The following is a 22,939-nucleotide window of genomic DNA, read 5'->3' on the forward strand; positions in this document are numbered from 1 at the left end:
TATAAACTTCAGCCACAATTTATCAGCTACAACTGACCTTTACATTTCTTTAAGGTGGATCTAGAATTTAGCAATACTTGAAAAGTAATCTACATTCAGGATCCTTTCAGAATTTTTCCAGCCTGTTACAGTGGTCTCTCCCACACCTAATTTAATAGAAGACTTTTCTTTTTTTTTTCAGTGTTTGCCTTCAGTGACCCTTTACAAAGCATTTAAATTAGTTTTTACAGAAATGACTCTTTTGGCATTCATATCTAATTGCTTTTACATGGTGCTTGGATAGTATAAATGCAGAGTAAATACAATTGGCACTAAAATGTCTGAAAGGAAACAGCTCACCTGGCATAGGCACACAGCCCCCGTTGGTGGGAACAAACATGAACAGGTGTGTTGGCTCTGTGACCACCAGAGGCTGACACTTCTACGGACTTTCTATGTGTTCTGAGCTCTTTGCCTACATCGACTCACTTAAAATCCACAGTACCCCGTCATGTGAGGTACTATTATTTCTTTTCCACAGGAGGAAAATGATTCACAGAGAGGTTTAAGAGATTTGCCTAAGAGTAGCCTGCCGGCTGCCAGCATTCAACCTGCCTTAGGCTTTCGTCAATATATTTTGCAAAGGGAATGAGAGCATTTTACATGGAGGTAAATCAAGAGCGGGGAGAGAGAGAGCAAGTGACAGCAAAACTATACAGAGATGTCTATCCCTTAAACAGAAACCTTGTAATAACACATAAAGACTTCTGAAACCTTCTCCATAGCACCCTAACATTAGACTCTAGGCTTTTAGAGGTCAAAATGACCTCCATAACCTATCTTACCAGGATAGCCAAGGCCCAGAGGGGTGAAATGATTTGCTTTACAAGCACCCAGCTAGTTAATGGCATGTTCTTCATAAGATTTCGTTTCCTGGCTTACTCCACATTTTCTTCCAGAAGAAAATGATGCAATGCCAGGATATAATGTTCTTGAGAGAAACATTCAGGAAATGAGAGTCTCTCAGTTTGCCAAGAGAGAAGGAAGTTTGGTAGATGTGAACAACTTAGTGCTCTTGAATCTCCATCTGTCTCAAGCCAGTACAAAACTTGGTCCAGAGAATTGTAGGGCTGGAAAGGGTCTAGTGATGTGGCTTTATCCATCCTATCTAGAGAAGGAAGGAATGTGGCCAGCTGAGCACATACAAGGTAGGTGGTAATATCTGTACTATTTTACATGTAAGGAAGCTGAGCTTCAGAGAGGTCAAGTAATTAATCCAAAGCCACACAGCCAGAAAGAGATGGAACCTGGGTGTGGACCTAGTCTTGTTGAAGCTGAAGTCTTTGTGCCACCTCATGCTGCCACTCCACAAGGCATGGCAGCTGTTCATCCCGTGTAGTTGTTTCACAAGAGTTTTTTTGGGTTGTTTGGCTAATTCTTCCTAAAGTTAATTATAAATACCTCTTTAAATCTATGTCCTTCTGCAGTCCTCAGCCACAGAAGCAATTGATCATAGTGTTTTGGATAATCTTTACATTTTGTGAATGAAATTGCATCTTGGGTGGATGTTTTTAAGCCCACGTGAAGGGAGAAAAGACAGATTGGGGCATGTGAGTGTTGGTAGAATCTCAGGATAGGAGGAATCTCTTTCACTTTGCCATTATCTGTGCTCACATCAGCTGTGTGGCATCTTAGTTGGTCCAGCCTGTGCTAGATGCTTCTCAGCCCAGGAATTAAGAACCATAAGACAGAGGGAACTCACCATCTCAGCCAGCCATTTCTTCTTTGGCCAGGAAGACACACTTACATATAGTCTTTTACAGGATGAAGCTTCCTTTTTTTTTTTTTTAATGTTTATTATTTTGAGAGGGGGACAGAGAGGACTCACATGCATGAGCTGGGGGAGGGGCAGAGAGAGAGAGAGAGAGAGAGAGAGAGAGAGAGAGAGAGAGAGAGATTGATTGATTCCAAAGCAGGCTCTATGCTGTCAGCATCGACTCAGGGTTCAATCCCACAAACCACAAGATCATGACCTGAGCCAAAATCAAGAGTTAGATGTTCAATCAACTGAGCCACCAGGTGCCCCAATAGGATGAAGCTTCTTAAAACATTACTTTAGACTTTTCTTCTGTTTACAAAAAGTAATTCATGTTTATAGTAGAAACTTTGACAAGTGAAGAATGCTCATGTAAGAATATGAAAGCCTGTGTGTATTAATTATCTATAGCTGTGTAACAAATTACCCCAAAACTTAGCTTAAAGCAATAAACATTTTTTTTTTAACATTTTTAAAATTTATTTTTTGAGAGACAGAGTGTGAGTGGGGGAGGGGCAGAGAGCGAGGGAGACACAGAATCTAAAGCAGGCTCCAGGCTCTGAGTTGTCAGCATGAGCCAAAGCTGGACTTGAACCCATGAGTCGTGATATCATGACCTGAGCCAAAGTTGGATGCTTAACCAACGGACCCACCCAGGTGCCCATTAAAGCAACAAACTTTTATTATCTCATTATCTCATTTTATTCCTGACTTTGAGAGTCAGGAATCTTGAGAGTAGTTTTTTCATGCAGTTGCAGTCAAACTGTGAGTTGAGGCTATAGTCATTGGAAATTTGGGGCTGGAGGGTCTGCTTTTAAACTTAGCCTTGCGGACATTGGCAGGAGGCTTCAATTCTTGCCATATGGGCCTCTCCATAGAGCTGCTCACAACATGGCTTCCCTCAGTGCCATGCTGATCTGAGACTACTTGCACTAGAGAGCCATCAGGCTAGAAGCCAGAATCTTTTATAAGCTGCTCTGAGAAATGGCATTCCATCACTCCTGTTGAAATCTGTTTGTGACATATCCAACTCATAAGAGTATGAATACCAGGAAGTGGGGCTCATTGGAGGCCATCTTGAAGGCTGTCTTACCATAGTTTGTAAATTAAAATTTTGTTTGAATGAATTACATGGTTTTTTACCCATATTTCACCACTCCCCCCACTGAAGTATTACAAAATACAAGAGATCACCAGAAAAAAAAAAAAAAATGAAGGCAATGAAGTATTCAGGGATGAAGGCCAAATACACTGTTATCCCATCTCTGATCCTAGATGAACTTCCTGATTTTATTCCAAGTCTCATGTCAGTAGGGTATGGAGAAGAAGGGAGTAATGGCAAAAGAGTGGTTGGAAAGATCTGGATGTGCCTTGTTTTTGAGGTCTTTTGTGTTTGTGGGAATCTGAGGTCCTCCTGCCTTTAAGATGGGATAAGGAGTTTAGGGTTCAGTCTAGGCTGTAACTTGGGAGTGGCTCATGGTTCCTGGACTCCTTCAGTGTGCTGTTTCAGATGCAGTATAAGAAGCAGAGCTTTGTAAGAGATGTTCCAATTTTTACAAATAATTATTTGATAAAAAATATATAAATACTTTATAAATGTATTTAAAGTGACTTAAAAGTGTTTTTTTGGTGGGGGAAAGAATTTTGTTTATGCAAAAACAATATACTGAGATCCAGTAGGAAATCTTAACATCTGGATAACCAATAATATTCTACAGTCTCCTTCCCAACAGTTTAGTCATACAGATGATATATGAAACTCACGGGTACCTAATATGTAATATAACACACTTATAAACAGTTGAGATTTTTATATCACACATGCAGAGCTTTAAAAAAAAAAAAAAACCACACATACCTGTATAGTATTTTGGTGAATAATGGTAATGTGAAAGCAAACTGTAATAAGCAAATTTGAATGAATTCTTTTATAGTACATACAGTCAAAAGAAATTTACCAGTAAAAATTGGCACATCACAAACAAAATGAAATAAATTTGAATAAATCCCTGCACAGGCAGTCGTAGGACATGTTGATAAATATTTCAACAAGAACTGATACAAAGTATAACATAAAATACTAATTTTGAAGAATTCCTATGTCACGCATTCCATAAAAGCAAATATTTCATTGAATGGTAATTTGTATATGCCAAGCACAGGGGAAAACTTGAATGTTTTCCCGAAGTGGCTTGAAGCGAATGTTTCCATGCTGGCTTTGAGCTGTGGGTTGTAGTCATCACATGGATGTGAACCTTAGGTGTCAGGGGAATAGCCCACTCTTGGCTTCTGGTCAGCCCTGTGGTCCTTGGTCCCCTGCCCATCTGGGGGACCCTCTGGCAGACTAAAACACTAATGCAGTGAACTGATGCAGCCTCTCTACCCCGCCTTCCTCAGCTAGAAGACACCTGTGGATTTCTCTATCCCAGGCCACATTTGTTATTGGTGTCAAGTGTGGAGAGCAGGTAACTCTCTCAGGTAACTACTCCTTCCTAGTCGGACTCTGAGAGGCAAAGTGTCCCAAGTCATTGTTTTGAAAATGGAGTGACTTCATTAAACAACAGTTGACTCCAGGGTCCTGTGTGCATCTTTCCTCTTTGGCCTTGAGATCTATGGCCTTGAAACAGTCCGTTTCCTGTGCTGGGTCTATAAGAGTGTGAAGAACCCTAGCCTTCACGTAAGCATGTTTCCCCTGTTGCTGCTCATACTTTAGAAGAGACTGTGCCAGACAGAGACAGGGTCCTTCAGGGCATCGAGACAAACCCCTTGCAGGCAGGTACACAGCTCCCCTCATCCTGCTGTCAGCTGGAATCCAGCCAAACCAGCTCCAAGCAAGGGAGAAGATAAACCTAGACATCTTTCCATGGGGGGTAGTACCTTGGATAACAGTGCCACAGAGGAAAAGGAGCAAAACCAGGGAGATAGACTGCAGAAGCCACAGCTAGGCTTGTCTCAGACCTCCATGTAGGGTCCTTTCCACCTCCTAGCAGGGAGAGACAGCACCAGAGACCTGAATGTTGGCTCCTTCAGTGGCTCACAGGGGTGGGGGGTGGGGGTGCACAGCAGGGGCAGCAAGGGGTTTGTGGGGAGTAGAGTTTGGCAGCTGAAAGATCTTCTGTCAATTGCATAATCTCATTATGCTTCAGCTTCCTTACCTGTGAAATAGGGTATCTGCCTAATGGGATTGTGGTGAGGATTAAATTAGTAATGTATTTAAAGGTACTAGGACCATTTCTGCTACAAAGTAAGGATTCAGTAATTCTAGTTGAAATATAAAAGCTGTGTAATCCCAGGGCACCTGGGCCACTCAGTCAGTTAAGCCTTTGACTTTGGTTCAGACCATGATCTCGTGGTTTGTAGGTTGGAGCCCTGTGTTGGGCTAGGTGTTGACAGCTCAGAGCCTGGAGCCTTCTTTGGATTCTATGTCTCCCTGTCGCTCTGCCCCTCCCCCACTCATGTTCTGTCTGTCTCTATCTCAAAAATAAATATTAAAAAAAAAAAAAAAAAAACCTCTGGGGATGCCTGGGTGGCTCAGTCGGTTAAGTGTCCAACTTTGGCAAATGTCATGATCTTGTGGCTTGTGAGTTTGAGCCCTGCATCGGGTTCTGTGCTGATAACTTGGAGCCTGTAACGGGCTTTGGATTCTGTGTCTCCCTTGCTTTCTGCCCCTCCCCCGCTCGTGCTCTGTGTCTCTCTCTCTCTCAAAAATATTAAAAAAAAAAAAAAAAACCCTGTAATCCCATGTGAGTCTAATAACTTCTCTAGTTTAATCTATAAATGAAAGGACTCAGGTGGTCTGTAAAACATTTGTTGGTTCTAAGTATTCCTCCCACAGATTATCACCCATCCATTCCTTTCTTCCCAAGTCCAGGGCCCATCCTGTCTCCCTAGCCTGGGCACAGGTGGCGTAGAGAGTACATCCGGGAAGATGGAAACAACTGTGGGTCTGGGAGACTCTGGCCCAAACTGCTTCCTAGAGCTGTGTTGCCTCTGAGACTCGGTTTCCTCATTTGTATAAAGGGGATAGCACGGTCCGCTTCACAGCGTGATGAGCAATGGTATGAGACAGAAGGCACCTGTAGTTCCTGGCACAGGCTGGTGACCAGCACGAAGTCTCTATGATCACCATCTCTCAGCGTCGGGGGAACTTTCGTTCTTGGGCTTATGAGCCCTGTCTGTGGGAACTCTCTTCTGCCCTGATCCCCGGGGCCTTGTCGCCTCCTGGCAGCACCCATCCATCATGTTGCCTAATTAGTGAGGAGCTGGTTGGGTGAACAACTGTGGAGCAGCCACGCCTGAGGCTCACGTGGCCTTTCTGCACTCCTTCTCCTGCCAGCGACCACATGTGAGGTTCGACGCCCACCTTGAGGAACTGATGGTCTAGGCTGGAGGCTGCACCAATGTTGGTCTGGCTTTGTGACCAAAGCTGGGTTTTGTGTTCCCAGGGCAGCGTGGATCTCTTGGCTTGAACATACTGAAAATCTTAATATTCTTTCATTGTGATTCTTCTTAGGGTCACAATAGTTTTTAGTCTTAAAGCCAAAAGGCTCTGAATTATTACAGATCTGTGTTATTCTGACAGAATGCTATCTTTCAACCAACCAAATAGGACAGGTAGGTTACAGATTAAACTGGTTGCAGAAGTCCCAGAGTTTGGAGAAGGAGTGAAGTGGAAAGGATATTGCCGGCAGGTCTTCTCCCAGCTGTAACGTAGCGTGGGTTGCGATTCTGGAGTTGGATGCCTGGGTGCGTGCTCCGGGCCAGGTCACTTATGTCTTTTAAGCTCAATTTCTATATTTGCAAAGTTAGTAGTTAGTAGTGTTCACCTCTGAAGGTTCTTGAGAGGTGTCTGTGAAATATGATCCAAGTGAAGCGCCTGCCTGCACCCGATCCATTTTAAGGACTCGAATAAATGTTAGCCCTTGTTTTTTTAATTTATAACGGATATATCTTTTTTTGTATGTTTTTAAGTTTGTTTATTTTGAGAGAGAGAGAGGGAGAGAGAATCCTAAGCAGGCTCCACATTGTCAGCACAGAGCCCAACATGGGGTTCAAACTTAAGAACCGTGAGATCATGACCTGGGCCGAAATCAAGTTGGATGCTTAACCAACTGAGCCACCCAGGCGCCCTGGGACATGTCATCTTTAAACTCACAGCTCACATCTGGCAGTTTTTTACTTTTTAGGAGTACATAATTGTAATCATTTTCAAATCCTAAAGTAGACCCTACCGGTTTGCAGGAAAAGCTTCTAATAATGTCTTTGATCTTTGGGTGCACCTGGCTTACTTGATTGCAGAATAACCAAGTGGAGGTAGGCAGTTAAAAATATTAGCCTCTTCTGGATCATGTTCTCAACCACATTATAAGTGGCTGCTTGGACATAAGGGCAGTGCCTGCATCTGTGTGTGTGTGTGCGTGCGCGCGCGCTTGGCGCAGGGCTACATGGCGGTTACAGTGGTCAAGAGGCATTTGTGGTTTAGAGCTTGAGGTCTGGAGTCAGGTTTCCTGGTTTTGCATCCCGGCTCCATCGGTATCAATTTGTGTGACCTTGGGTGAGTCACTTAACTCAGTTGTTTCCTCATCTGCTAAATGTGGGTAAAGTACATTTTCCCCCAGGGTAACTGTGAAGACAGATCAATGAGAAGAGATTTGCAGTATGGTCACACCAAACTGGGAGCAGTCAGTACCATACATCCAGTTCCCAGCAGGATGATGGGCAGTTTAGCCTTTACATGTGCACCTTGCAATATAGTTCATTGGTAGTAAGCATAGCTGGTAAGTACACGATGAAAAAAATGTCTGTTTCTCACTTTAGCAGTGATTAGATTAGTCGCCCAGTTAATGCATGGTCCCATTTATATGTAGAGTCTAAAAACAGTCAAACTCGAGGCACCTGGGTGGTTCAGTCCATTAAGTGTCCAACTGTTGATTTTTGCCTCAGGTCATGATCTCAGTTTGTGAGATTGAGCCCAGCATCGGGCTCTGTGCTGACAGCATGGAGCCTGCTTGCAATTCTCTCTCTCTCTCTCTCTCTCTCTCTCTCTCTCTCTCTCTCTCTCTCTTTCTCTTTCTCTTTCTCTTTCTCTTTCCCTCTCTCTCCCTTTCTCTCTTTCTCTCTCTCCTTCTCTCTCTTTCTATCTCTTTTTCTCTTTCTCTCTCTCTGCTCCTGCCCTGCAGCCTTTCTTTCTTAAAATAAACATTAAAAACAAACTCCTTAAAAAAAAAAAAAGTTGAACTCATAAAAGCAGAGAGTAGAATGGTAGTTGCCAGGTACTAAGGTGATGAAGGAAATTGAGAAATGTTCAAAGGGTACAAAGTTTCAATTACGTAGATGAATGAGTCCTAGAGATCTAATACACAGCATGGTGACTGTAGTTAGTAATACTTTATGATGTATTTGAAATTTGCTAAGAGAGTAGGTCTTAAATATTCTCAACACACACACAATGCTAACCCTGTGAGGTGATGGATATGTTAATTAGTTTGATTGTGACAGTCATTATAACGTGTAGTATATTAAATACATCACACTGTACACTTTAAATATATACAAATTTTATTTAATTATTCCTCAGTTGAAGCTAGAAAAAATGCAAATTTCAATGATGCTGCTGTGCTACCTCTGAAGCAAATAAGAGAGCTTTGTAAAGTTTTCATGTGATAAAATTGGCTTACTTTGGGTTAAGTGTGAGGTCTGATCATCTCAATCTGGCCTCTAGGTTTTTTTGCTGTTTTGTAGAACATACTTATGTAAACAAATGTTCTCTATGTAAACATTCATGAAAGTCAAAATACCAAAACAGATTAAATATAGAACAAGGCTAGATGCTACATCAGTGTTTTAGTGGCAGCAAAAAACATCATCTGTTACATTTAATTATCATGGCTAGTTTGAGTTTTGTTGGTTTGATAGTGTTTGTAGTTGATTTGTAAATATATTTGGGATTTTATACAAGTTTTCTGTGTCTGCACATTTAAAATATTTAAATAACAATAATCAACCTTGAGGGTCTGTATTTTATTCTTAAAAAAAAGTTTTTTTTAGGTTTATATATTTTTGAGAGAGCGAGAGCACAAGCGGGGGGAGGGGCAGAGAGAGGGATGGCGAGAATCCCAGGCAGGCTCCATGCTGTCAGTGTAGAGCCCAATGCGGGGCTTGAACTCAGCAACCATGAGATCATGACTTGAGCTGAAACCAAGAGTCAGATGCTCAACTGACTGAGCCACCCAGGTGCCCCTGTGAGTATTTTATTTTAAAGAGGGTTTGTACATCAGTCATGAAACACTGACTAGATCACTCAGAGTGTGCAGAGAAGGGGCCTGTTCACAGCTGATTATTCTGATTTGCTGGATACTCAGCACACATTTCTCTGTCCAACTCCCACATTGGGCGGAGGAACACTTTTCCCGCCCTGGTTCCTCTGAGTGTTAGGTGGTTGATTGGGTCATTCTGGCTACACAGAGGAGCTTCTTTGATTCGTGTGTGCTTTTAGCAGAAAGGGAGAAGATTTCTCTTTGTCATTGCTCACTACGTTCTGCCTTCTGTCTTCTATTCATCAGATATAGCCACTTGCAAATTCTTCTTTTTTCCCTTTAAATTAGGCACACCATTATTCTATTTTCCATTTTCTTCTTCACATTTTTATATTAGGAAGTCTACCACGGGCATAGTCTCAGCCCCCCAGTGATAATATCTGAGCTTTCTCCAGGCTTTCTTTCTCTGGGAGCTCTGGGCTCTTCACAGATCACACCATTAGCCCTCACCGTTGTTCCTGGAGGTAGGTAGGATCAGACAGAGTGTCTGGGTGTGGGAACAGAAGGGCCGGAGGGAGTGAGTCTGAGGAAAGCAGTGGGTTACTTCTTTTATGTTAGCATTTCTGCTTTAGGCAGACTTCTGCAAGTGCACCTATTTTCATATTTTCTTCAAAGCATTTTGCGAGTGATAACAGTCATTAACTTCATTGCTCAGAATGAAGTGAAAGGGATACTAACGAAGCTAGTGAGAAATAAGAACTTTCATTCAATTCTTTTTAGGGTGATTAAGAAAGAGCAGCTTTAGCTGTTGGTTTTGGTGTGATTTTTTTTTTTTTTTTTTGCCTAGGATTTGGAGTGTATTTAAATTGCTCTTAAATTCTGAAATTGAGTGATCAAAAGAAACCCCTCTAATAGTGTGTAGTTGTCTACAGTCTATTCAGTTTAGCTGTTTGAAGGTGCAAGATTAATATTCCTAAAGCTCAGCTCTGATCACTTCAAAATTTTGTTTCTTTTAAACATTATGAGCTTTGAAGTCAAAAGACCTGGCTTCATTTTATGGGCTGGTTATATAATCTGTCTGATTCTCACTTATTCCTCTATAATGGAAATAATACCCACTTCAAAGGATGGTTGTTACAATTAAGTGAGGTCATGTGTGAGATACTAAGCACAGTAGGTGTCAATAAAACTAAATAAAACTAAAAAGGGCAAAAAGCTGAAAACCTATAATGACTTTTCTGTCCCTACAGTACAAAATTCAAATTCTTTTAAATTAAAAAAAAAAAAAATAGACTGCATGCCCAACATGGGGCCGGAGCTCACGACCCTGAGATCAAGAGTTGCGTGCTCTACCAACTGAGCCAACCAGGCGCCCCCAAATCCAAACTCTTTGATACCACGTTCTAGACTCTCCAGTCTGGCCTAAATAAGCTGATAACCGAGTTGTTTTCAGCCAGACAGACAACTTCACTCTTTTCCATAAAATAAAGCAGTGGTTTTCAAACTTCTTGACCAAGACCCTCGGTAAGAAATCTATCTCACGTATGAAACAAGTTTCACGAAGCAGTCATTTATCTTGGCCACACGAAATACTTCCTGATCACTGAGGAAAGAAATTCTGGTCTTGACTCATTGTGCTGCTATCAGCAGGTTTTCAAACCTGGTTGAAAAACAGTGATCTAGAAAGGCTTTCCATCTCCATTTCTTGAAATTTTATCCTTCCCTCGGGACCCACACTGTCCCGTGAAATCTTTCCTCATCTTGGCATCTCGTGATCTTCTCTGAAGTTACCATTTTTTCCTCAATCTCCTATTATGGCATTTACTGCAAATTAGCTTTTATGTTAATTATTGGTTTATAACTTATCTCTGCGACTAGGTGGTAGGTGCCATCAGGGTTGATCCCTGTGCAGAGAGCAGGGGGTGCTCCCTACTGAAGCCCTCTGAGGGGTTTGTTGAGAAAGTGTCTGCTGTCTTGGATGCTTCGCTACCTTTATGCTGACATTTGAAAGCTATAAAATCGGATGCGTGTGAGGGGGGCTTTTGGGGGTGGGGAGGTTCAGGCTGTGACGGCTGCTTACATTGGACATTTCATCTCTGGGCTGCCTTGGATTCCTTGTGTATCTGGAAAAGAACAATATCTGGTTAGGGGTATGATTCCAGCTTCTAAACAGAGCTTCTCAATTTCCCTTTTCCTGACATGACTGGATCTCAGAGGCAGCTTTCAGCTCCAACAGTATATGAGCAAAGATCAGTAACAGCCTCCTCTCTGCCTAAGCACAGCCTGGTATCTTTAAACCTTGAGCTTTTGCAGCATGAAACAGATAATGATTTTAGCCCAGGAGACCTGTATTTTATAACAGAAGACGTTTTTAGATAGGTTTCTGTGTGTGTTCCCTGCTCTGTAGGCCCTGTATGTGAGGATAGTTTCACACAGTGTGGTTAATGTGGAGCCTTTCCTCTGCAATGAGAAAATATTTAGACCACAATAGAATGTTGATGTCTTAACCCCCTCTCTCACATTTGAAGCCCAGTTTTGAGATCCTCACTAATGATGAGATTTAGAGAAGTGCAGGACCTATTTTATGTTTACACAAATTATCTATCCAAAGGTCGACCTCATTTAAAGGAACTGATTTAATTTAGGAAAGTTATTTCTTTCTCTTTTAAATCTAATTTAGGAAGCTTGACTGAAATAGTAATAGATAGCAGAGAACTGCCTGTGCAGTAACATAAATGAACAAATCTAGAGACAGCAACATTGGTCTTGGGACAATACATGGATAAAATACATATCAGAAATATCTGGGAAATCGCAGATTTAAAAACAAATTACTTGTCACTGCTTGCTTCATTAGATGTTAAGAAAACACACTGATAACTGCATAATAAAATCCAGTTAAAGTTACTGATGCACAGTTTTTTTTAATGACTTTCTTTTAAGGAGACTGATAGACCTTTAGGATTCTATACAAAATCTGTTCATGCATAGGCAATTTTTTTTTTCTTTTGAGCATCAAACACTTATGGGGACTTATAAAGTGAGTTTAGCTTAATTCGGTGCTCAGAGAATTTGCAGTCACACTTCCTTATTTAGATCCTTTCCCATCCAGTCTGCCGTTCACCAGAGCTAAAATGTGTGTCAAAGGAAGCAGGATTTGTCTTAAAGGAGATTTGGAGAAAATCTTCCTTCAATATTTAAAGTGCTTGACAAAGTCATGTTCACATGGAAGTCAATTTTGAGATGAGGTAGTTAAAATCGGGTAGCTTATTTTACATTACTGGCTGAAAGGCCGTCTGATAGGATTGGCTTAGAGCACTAATTAATCACCCAGAGTCTCCTCATTCACTAATCACATGGCCTGAAACTTCCTTGCTGGCTGAAGCTCAAGGGCAAACCGTGGGCTTCCAGCCAGTTTATTTTTCATAAGCATTATGCTACCTCTGTAAATTAATGTGCATCTAATATATGCTGTCAGTGGTTTACTTTCCCATGGTGACCCTCTCTGGGTAAATAGCTTTAAATGAAATCTTATACTGAGAATGAAAAGAAGTTCCTTAAAAAAGGGGCCGGGGTGGGGAGGAAGGTTTAAAACCCTTTTTGTAATCTTTCTTCCCATGGTATGTACTGTATCCGTTCTCGTAAAAATCTGCTAGATTAATTGAGTAATGCACAGGTGATATGATAATTGCCTTTTGTTATTTGAAAAGTGAACCTATATGGTACTTAAAAAAGGCTTTTTCCATGACATTTTTAATTGCCATAATAGTGTGTCTACTGAGTACATGTTATATATAAAATACAGATCTTAATTCATTAATTCTCATGTCAGTCCTGTGTGGATGCTATTACTGCCTCCATTTACAGGTAAGAAAATCAAGAGCCTGTCAGCTTGTCTGGGGTCACATCTAGTAAATGCTGGGACCCGGATTTGAACCACCTTTTTTTTTTTTTTTTTTTTTTTTTTGCCACAGGCCACATTCATTTGATTGTATTACTATTCATGATTCATACGGTCCATTTATACTATCCCTTTTAACTTGAAAATATCAGTGGTCTTAAAGATAATTCCTGCTTCCATACCAGATTTTTACATGCATCTGAATTCATCACTTTAGAAGCCTGTTGATCTCTAGGACATTGTTTTTTGTCTTCAAATTATTTTAATATGCACCTTTGTTCAGAGAACAAAAAGTTGTGGGTCTCTTTAAACCAGAGGAAATAGGTACAGCTTATTCATACATCACTCACACTGTTGTTCTTCTTGAGACACTTCCAGACAATTCTGAGAGAAAAGGAAAATTCCAAAGAGCACATACATGGATCGTTTCCAAGGCAGTGCCTGTTGAGAACCCAGCCTTCCATCCTGAAGCTGTGAATGGTTTGGCTGCAGCCTGTCTTATATGTAAATTAATTTCCAGGAGTCTGTGTAATAAACTCTTTTATATAAGAGTGATTTGTCAAAGCCCATTTCCCTTGTTAAAAATACCTAACTAGAGAGAACAGGTTGATATTTAGTGGTTTATATGGGTTCTGTGTTAAGCCAATACTTTTCTCCTTAGTATGCAGTGCTGATGTTCTTGGTTGAAAAGAATCCATTCCATTTCTTTTTATAGTGTCATGAAAAGTTGGAAAGAGGAAAAACTGAGCTGAACATACAGAATAAATAACTAAATGGTGCCTTCAGTCTGCCCTTTTGTTTTCAGACATTCCCCCTCCCCATCCTTTGTGAGTCATTGAGCCAGTAAGACTGATCAAAGATGCCTCAGTGTATAGAACATTTTATGTGGAGGTTTATTTGTCATCCACAACAAAGGACTAATTGCCTCTAGGCCTTCTTTCACATGATAATCAATGGATTTGGATCTCCTGGGTGTGCTCCATGTATCCTGTGTTCATCTCTCAAGATGTTTTAGGTTTTCATTGAATATAAAGCATCAAAAAGGTGACGTCAACCAAGCAAAAATATTAAGGGGATTTTAAGCATGAGTATGGAAATGTAAAGTGTTCTTGCTTGATTTGATCAGAATTGTAACTTCTGTGATAGCTATTCAGAAGGCCACATGGCATTTCTAGGATGTAGCATATTTCTCAAATTTTAGCATTTCAAAAGGCCCACTGGGAGAAAATTCAGTTTTCATTTTAATATGAACTTGAGGTTCTCAAAGATGATTTCTTGGATGCCGGTGTTACTAATGTTACTAAGATTTTCTTTTTAAGTTTGTTTATTTTGAGAGAGACTGTACAAGCAGGAGAAGAGCAGAGAGAGGGGGGGACAGAGGATCTGAGTCAGACTCTGTGCTGACAGCAAATAGCCCGATGCGGGGCTGGAACCCACGAGCCACGAGATCATGACCTGAGCTGAAGTCAGATGCTTAAATGACTGAGCCACCCAGGCGTCCCAATAAGATTTTATTTTAAAGAAATATTCTGAATTCTAACAAGGAGTAGTGCACTCTGAATATAGTTTCCTATGGTGACTTTGCCTAAATGGTGTGAGTGTGTGTGTGTGTGCACGCACACGTGTGCACACCATGGGGACCAATAGGCACTATTATTCTCATTTTATATGATGACGAAGGAACTGAAGTTACAGTCTCCTGTGTTCTTTAACAAGTGTTTCTAACTACTGTTCAGTGTTTACTAAAATATACCTGAAATATTTGAGTTATTTCTAAGGAGTGTTTTTAATATTCCCAGTCAAATGGGGATACTTAAAGAATTATACATTGACTATAGCAAAGGTATCTGTTTAGTAACAGTCACTTCCCCTCCCCCCAGAAAATGTATAAATGTCATTATGTTTCTTAGAAAAGAAAGTAGATTGCATTGGCAAGACAAAAGAAATAACAAAAATTTAAAATCTACAGATACATGGACAGATATACAGATATTTTGCGTTAGGTCAAAAAAAAAAAAAATACCAGAGATCATTATGACTTCACATCGCCTCTGCCTTCCAGTCTGGCAGACCAGAGCAAGACATGGTGCTGGAGAACAATCTATTGGGTGTGAGGAAGTACCAACTCCTCTTCTGTGAAGTAGGAACAGCAAATAATAAGAACTGTGAAGGGTCTGAGATTTTGCCCTACCTGCCAGCTACCAGGTTACCTTGCCACAGTGTCATGGATGCGGACAGAGACCTGAGACTCCTAAGTTGGAGACCTAGGACTTTATTAATCACAGAACTACGAGTAGCCAGAGTGTATACTCTTTTCCATAGAGTGATGCAGAGAAGGCCAGTTGACCATGGTATACGTAATGACTTGTGTCACAGGAGGGGATCCCTGAGTTGAGGGAACCGCAAACTTTTATGATTGGCAGTAAGCCTGCCTGATCCTTTAAGGGTCTCTGTGAAGAAACGTTGTCTCTGTCTTCTTGGGCTGTCTGCTCTGCAAATGTCCTTGAAGGTAGTCGGTAACAAAGGACTCACTTGTAGTTCCGATCGATTCCTCCCTCATAAGAAGGGCAAAATCTTGAGGAAATTATCTCCCAGCACAAAATACTCTGGTTACATACCAAATAAGTGCAGATTCCATGAACAATTAGAGTACACCGATTTTCAAGGGCTACGTGTGTGCCAGATGACCTGGCCAGAGGCTACAGCATGTATCTCACCGTGTTGTTTTAATAGATGGATAAGATGTGATGTTTCAACAACTATGTAGCGTATCCTTGTCAAAATGTCTGCTCTTGTGTTGGATTGCCGCAGTCCTGCGTGGCTGGGGCAGGTGGTGGCATTCTCCGTTTATACTCGAGGAGATTGTTGTTCAGTTACTTGACCACATTTACACAGCTAGTTAATGTTCTGGTTGGCACTAAACCTGGGGTTTCCTGACACCCAATCTGTTGGTCTTTGAAGCACATTGTGTAACCCTTTGGTCTCCTACACAAGCAAAGAACATTATCAACTGATATAGAGGTGACCCCAGGCTAGTCCCAAGTTCCCTTCTGGTTGATGCTACACCTCTCAACTAATCTTGGGTCTTGCCCAGCCACACGTGGCATGGATTGTCTGGTGATGGTGCCAGTCATGTCCAGAGTCAGGGACTAGTTTGAAAGGAGGGAAGTTACTTTCTGTAATGTTTTCTTGTTCTAAGTTCTACTTTCCATTTAATTAAACATGAGCAGTCTCCACTATTTCAGCCCCTTTCTCTCCCTGACTTAATGTGTAAGTACAGGTGATGAACTCTCTCTCCACGGGCTTTGGTGACACCTTCCTTAATTCCTGCTGCCTCTCTGTCTCCTCCTTTGTAGTCTCCCCTTCGAGATCCCTCTGTGTGCCTCCCCATAAATCTTCGTGTTCTCTAGGACAATGCCTTGGTCCTCTTCTGTACAGACTCTTCATGTGGCCTCAACAGTAACCACAACAACACTTACTGAGCACGTTCAATGTGCCAGGCACTTTGCCAAGCCCTGTGGATGCATTCTCTCATTTAGTCTTCGCAGTGACCCTACGAGATGGATACTGTTCTTCTCTGTACTTTATGGAGGAAGAAATAGAGAACCAAGAGGTTAATTATTTGTACAAGGTCACACAATTAGTAAGTGGTGGAGCCTACTTTCTAACCTAAGTTCAACTCTGGAGCCACCTTGCTGACCAGCTTCTTGGTCCTCTTGTGTATGTGCCAGGATGTTTTCACTTGAGTGCTCGAAACTGAACTCTGAGATTGATCTTTCTCCCTTAGTAGTCTTCCTAACTTCAAAATTCATGCTGCAGTGTACCAAGTTGCTTAAGTTAAAAACCTGGGAATTTCCTTAGATTCTTTTTTATATCTCCTTTTCCACAAGTGATTCCCTCATTTATTCAACAGATATTTAAGATCTGTGAAGCACACATTGTTCTAAGTTTGTTAGATGCAGAATGAACTAAACAGATAGAAAATCCCTGCCCCTATGGAGCTTGTTTTCTTTTTAATTTTTTTAAATTTATTATTTTGAGAGAGCAAGTGGGGAAGGGGGAGGGAGGGAGGGAGAGAGAGAGAGAGAGAGAGAGAGAGAGAGAGAGAGAGAGAGAGAGAGAGAGAGAGAGAGAGAATTCCAAGCAGACTCTGCACCACCAGCACAGAGCCCCATGCGGGGCTCGAACTCATGAACCATGAGATCATGGCCTGAGCCAAAGTCAGATGTTTAACCTACTGAGCCACTAGGTGTCCCTTGAATATAAAAAAAAAAAAATTTCTTTTAGGGGGAGCATGTGACGGGAGAGAGTGCAGGGGTGGAGGTGCAAGGGAGAGAGATTCTTAAGCAGGCTCTATCTACCTCAGGGTGGAGCCTGATGCAGGGCTCAATCCCACGATCCCAGGATTATGACTTCAGCTGAAATCAAGAGTTGGATGATCAACTGACTAAGCCACCCAGGCTCCCCTGGAGCTTGTTTTCATAGAAATAAATATCCCCATTTTATAGATTTGGACATGGAGGAATAGGGAGGTTAAGTGACTTGTCCAAGGTCATGTATTTAGGTTTCAAGCCCAGGCATTCTGGTTCAAGGAAGCATGGTCTTAATGTTACATGCTCTGCTTCTGTCACGATGTCTCACAGAGTATTTTCCTTAACCTCTTCCGTCTTCATCCTCTTGTCACTGCCTCTGCCTTTTGAGGCTGGTGTCCTTGTCACCAGGATTACCATGGTAGCCTCCCGATCTGGCTCCCTGTCTCACCTCCCTCTAGTTCATCCTCTATGCTGTACGGGAATGAGTTTGCTAAAATGCAATCTGATCCTGTCACTGTTTTTGCTAAAACCTTGCTTGGCTTCACATAGCTTGGGGATGCCTTGGTTCCCCAAGACACAGCCTGTAGTGATTAGGCCTCTGCTTAGCAACCTCCAGCCCAAAGGCTCTCAAACTTTACCATGTATCCCAGTCACCTGGAGGGCTTGTTAAAACAGGGCTTGGTGGGCCCCATCCCCAGAGTTCCTGATGTGGTAGGTCTGGGGCCACCTGAGAATTCTATTTCTAGCAAGTTCCTGGGTGCTGCTGGAGCAGCAGGACCCACACCTGGAGGAGGAGCACTGCTTGCTGGGCATGGGCCTGACGGTCTCTGCTTCAGCCCCAGAAGCACTTGCCCACTCCTGAGGGATGTGCTCTTCCAGGCTTGGTCCTTCTGCACAAACTGCCTTCTCTGCAGGAGATGGTCTCCCCCACTCCTTTCCTCTAAACACAGTTCAAGTGTCACTTCCTAGGAAGCTTCCTCTGACCCCGCAGTGATCCCCTAGCCTGGCCTCTGTGTTTCTATGGCAACGTGTTTCTGGGAAGGCTCTGTTCCCTGTTCCCTGTGCGTGTTGTGGTTTCACTCCTTTCTTCCCCATCCACCACCCCTCGACAGTTAGCTTTTTAAGAAAAGAGATCATTGGTTGTATTTTTCACCTTTCTGTCGCTGGCATCTAGCAGTGTGCCCAGTATATATTGAAGATACTTAGTAAGTGAATTGAATTATGTAATCCTACTTGTGCTTTAAAAAAGAGTAATCCTATTTTAATTTTCATTTGCATTAACCTTTAAATCTTGCCCAAGATGTTTTTTAAAACCTGAAGATGTTTCAACACCAAACAGTGTGCACCTGAGAGTATTAAACTTTCAAAGCTGCCATTAGCTGGAGCTGCACCGCTTGGCTGTTTAATGCAAACAGCAGGAGCTTATTCCCATGAAGGCTGATGTTTGTCTGTAGATAACTTACTTCTCGTGCCTATGGTTTAAAATACTTGAGTTATCCCTCCGTCCTCCTCAGCCTTCGGAACATCTCTCTGGTCTGTTCTTAGCCTTGGTTTTATCTAATCAGAGAGTTACAGATGGAATAGCCCAGGCGGTGTATGCCTTGCTTTTACGGAGACAAAGATTAGTGGGCTGTAAATTTGCACCCTCCGTGTCTCCATCCAGAATTGCACAGCTTAATCCCTCACGTTCCTTGCTATGTGCCTGCCTTGCCTGCGTAATTTCCAAGAAGGATATAGGTTTTATTGCCTGCATAACCCTCCCCTTTTCTCTCCCTTCCCATCTCACATTACTAGTTCTTGCCAAGATATTCAGTTCCAAACTTTAACAAAGGAATTTCCGAACAAGATTGTCCCTGGATTGTAGACATGTCTTCAGAGGGGTGCTTTGACCTTCTCTTGGTGTGGTACAAGTTCAGAGGCAGAGAGAGCCCTTCCATCCTTTCTGGGAAAACAGAAGGAGAGGATACAGGAACCACGGAAGAGGCTCCTCTCCTGCTCCGTCTTACCTTTTTTTCAGGCTCTGCTGTGGTAATTGCTTTGGGACCATTTCTTGTGCTCTAACTGTATCCTTCTGCTTCCAAAACTCAACAAGCAAGCAGAGGGCAGCTCTTTCTCTTAGGTGGTTGTGCGGCTGAATCATGTATTCCTCCTCACACCAAGTGGCAAAAGCTTTGCCCCGTAGTTCAGAACCACTAGAGCTTCTACTCAGTTATTTGGAAAGGAAAGACACCCTCTGCCAGGTCTTGATTAGTCTCTAGAGCACCATCATGCTCGTGCCTGTGCCGCATGCTTGATTGTTAGCACGGAACTTGTCACAGCACTAAGCATGAAGGGAATTAAGCTGGTCTCTTATTTATTGTTTTAGGACTCTCCTGGTTGCAAGTAACAGAAAGCCCCCAAAGTTGCTTGAACTAAGAAGGGAGAGAGGAGAGGTACAATAAGGACCCAGGGCATTGCTTAGGACCCACGATTGGGAAGCGCAGCCAAGGATCCTGGAGATAAAAAGCAGAGAGTGGTCAGGAATGGAAGTTACTCTCAGTCTCTCTTCTGCTTTCTACATATGTTGCTTTCTCCCAGTCTGCACCCCAGTCTGTTCTAGCATCAGAGACACTGAGGCTGACAAAACCCACTGTGTCCAGTACCCCATTCCTGGGGAAGAGAGACTGTCTCAGCCTAGTCTTTGATGGAATGGCTCTTTCTGAGCCACATGTCCCACCTTGGTCAACTCCTCAGTCTAAAGAGGGTAGAGTGGGAGTGAATCCTCCTTTACAAACATGGCTGCAAGGGCCCACCTTTGTGGGTGGGAGCCAGTTTTCAAAAAGGGAGGGTGTAGATTGAGAAGCTACCCCAACCTCAATATTGGTTATAATTTATATCTCACATTCTTCCAAAAGGATTCTGTTTTTAAAAATGGGTGTAATGAGGGGCACCTGGGTGGCTCAGTTGGTTAAGCATCCTACTCTCAAGTCATGATCTTATGGTTCATGAGTTCGAGCCCCACATTGGACTCTGTGCTGACAGTGTGGAGCCTGCTTGGGATTCTGTGTCTCCCTCTTTCTCTGCTCCTCCCCTGCTCGTGCTGTGTCTGTCTGTCTCAAATAAATAAGTAAACTTAAAATGGGTATAATGAAACCAAAACCCGACAGCAAGGAGTGATAAAATTAGGGAGAGGGAAGATGCATCAAGGAGCCCTATGGGAAGAAACTTAATTTAATGTGGGATTTCAAAATAAGTAGGTTTTAAAATTATGGGTGCAATCAGACCCCAAATTCCTAAGTCAGATTGCTAAAATAAATGGAAAAGATTTTAAATTAAACATGGTCTTGGTATTCTGACTAGAGTTTATTGGTTTCTTTTAAATGCTTGCGATACTCCTATACACTGATCCTGGAAGAATCTTCCGGCCGGTATCAGGGGAGGGAGACGATTAATTGGAAGGCAGGTGCTGCTGCCCCCTTAACCAGGCACATGTTCTCTGGTTAACACAGCTGCATCACTTCCGTTGCTGGGCCCAGATTATGTCACCCCTTTACAACCCTGTGTGTGTATGAATGTCAAATAGGGGTCCATGTGGTGAGACCGAAGTTCAGAAGAGAGAGGCTTCTGATCACTGTGAATGAGGAGGTTTTCTCCTCAGAGGAGGAGGCAGGGCTTCTTCTGGATCCACTATACGTCTGGGCAGAGGAGGCAGGCTGGGAAACGCAGGAGGAAGGGGAGGGTGCTGATACTCACAAAGTGCTGACTGAACCGGCGCCATGATGGGCTCTTGGTATGCCACCCAGTCTCACATGAGCACATGGACCCCTACAGTCATTTTGTGCAATTCCTTGGGTGCCTCGTTGCCTCCATTAGACAAATGAGAACCATGGGAATCGCCCTCCAGTGATTCTTTCTCTCCCTGAGAAGATCGCAGTCATAACCCCACCTGGCTCCTGTTACCTTTGTCATAGGGCCCAGCCAGGCTGCTCCTTTGCCTGCAACACTGTTGCCCCCCTTATCTACCAGCCAACTCCATCAGCTTCATGTTTTTGCTTATGGGTAGCTTTCTTTTTGTTGTTTATTCATTTTGAGAGAAAGAGCGAGTGAGAGCCGGTGGTGGGGGGTGGGGTGGGGTGGGGCAGAGAGAGAGAGAGAGAGAGAGAGAGAGAGAGAGAGAGAGAGAGAGAATCTGCACTAACAGCACGGAGCCCAACACAGGGCTCCATCTCAGGAACTGTGAGATCATGACCTGAGCTGAAACCAAGAGTCAAATGCTTAATCAGGTGAGCCACCCAGGTGCCCCTATGTGTAGCTTTCTTAATGGAGACTTGCCTTGGCCTCTCTGTTTTAATATTGCAATATCTCCTTCCACCTTAAGACACATTTCAGTCTGGTTATGCTGCTCTCCCTGCTTTCCTGCAGTTCTTCTTACCTTTTAAAATTCTAGGGGCGCCTGGGTGGCTCAGTCGGTTAAGCGTCCGACTTCGGCTCAGGTCATGATCTCACGGTCTGTGAGTTCAAGCCCCGCGTCGGGCTCTGTGCTGACAGCTCAGAGCCTGGAGCCCATTTCAGATTCTGTGTCTCCCTCTCTCTCTGCCCCTCCCCTGTTCATGCTCTGTCTCTGTCTCAAAAATAAAAATAAACATTAAAAAAAATTTTTAAAAAAATAAAAAATAAAAAAAATAAAATTCTAGGGGCGCCTGTGTGGCTCAGTCGGTTAAGCGGCCGACTTCAGCTAGGGTCATGATCTCATGGTCCATGAGTTCAAGCCCTGCGTCGGGCTCTGTGCTGACAGCTCAGAGCCTGGAGCCTGTTTCAGATTCTGTGTCTCCCTCTCTCTGACCCTCCCCTGTTGATGCTCTGTCTCTCCCTGTCTCAAAAATAAATAAAACGTTAAAAAAAATTTTTAAAAAAATTCTATGTAATCTGTTCATTTATGTTTTTTATTGCCTTTCCCTCCCTGTATGCCCCAACTAGAATGTCAACCCTATAAGAGCAGGCACTTTTGTCTGTTTGGTTTCCTAATTTTTCCAGAACCCCCAGAGCACTGCCTGGCTGATAGCAGATGCCCAGTAAATATATGTTGGGTGAAGGAAGAGCCTTTGTCAAGATCACAGAACCACGGAGCACTGGAGGCGGGGTTCAGCAGGCTATGTGTGTTCAGACGACATGGAGGTCAGTAGGGCCAAGTGAAGTGAGAGAGGTCGACTCCAGCTTAGATGGGGAATGTCCTGTTTACGAGTTTGAGCTTTATCTGTCATGCCATCTTATCATGAATGTTCCGGACAGTTTGAATGTACCAGCTGGTACGTGGGGACCCAGTGGCAAAATTAGGATTGACGTTCTGTGTATTGAATTTTCTACCAGCCCATGCTTACGCCTTTGACATGGCAAGAATTATGCCCAGAGGCTTTTTATTCCTAAAATCAGCCCCTGCTCTAGAAAGACAATATGCATTTTGTTAACGTAAGTACTTAACACCCTTGTGTGGAATGCACCATCCCACCTGCCCTAAAGTGTCAGAAAACGTCAAATAAAAAGTACCTGTGTTGTAATTTAAGGAAAATACACCCCCCCCCCCCCCCCCCGCACTCTTTCCTCTCTTCTGTGCCAAATATTTTCAATGAATCTCTCCTGTTTATTCAGGCAGAGCTTAAATTTTTTTTTTAAACTTCATCAGAATGTTGACGGGAAA

General features: G+C 42.8%; 1 protein-coding gene across 5 annotated transcripts in view; it reads left to right on the top strand.

Moving 5' to 3' along the window:
- The window catches only part of TSPAN5 (tetraspanin 5), a 175,083-nt gene that overhangs the window by 112,290 nt on the left and 39,854 nt on the right, over positions 1-22,939 (top strand). The window contains exon 1 of one of the 5 annotated variants that reach the window (XM_045056061.1): positions 22,399-22,419. The exons of the other annotated variants lie outside the window; for them this stretch is intronic. Within the exon in view, the coding sequence (XP_044911996.1) occupies positions 22,414-22,419 (6 nt within the window). The 5' untranslated portion in view covers positions 22,399-22,413. Of the gene's footprint in view, positions 1-22,398; positions 22,420-22,939 lie in introns of those variants that run through there. 5 annotated transcript variants of the gene reach the window in all.

Source organism: Felis catus, chromosome B1 (assembly GCF_018350175.1).
Source record: "Felis catus isolate Fca126 chromosome B1, F.catus_Fca126_mat1.0, whole genome shotgun sequence".
Lineage (NCBI taxonomy): Eukaryota > Metazoa > Chordata > Mammalia > Carnivora > Felidae > Felis > Felis catus.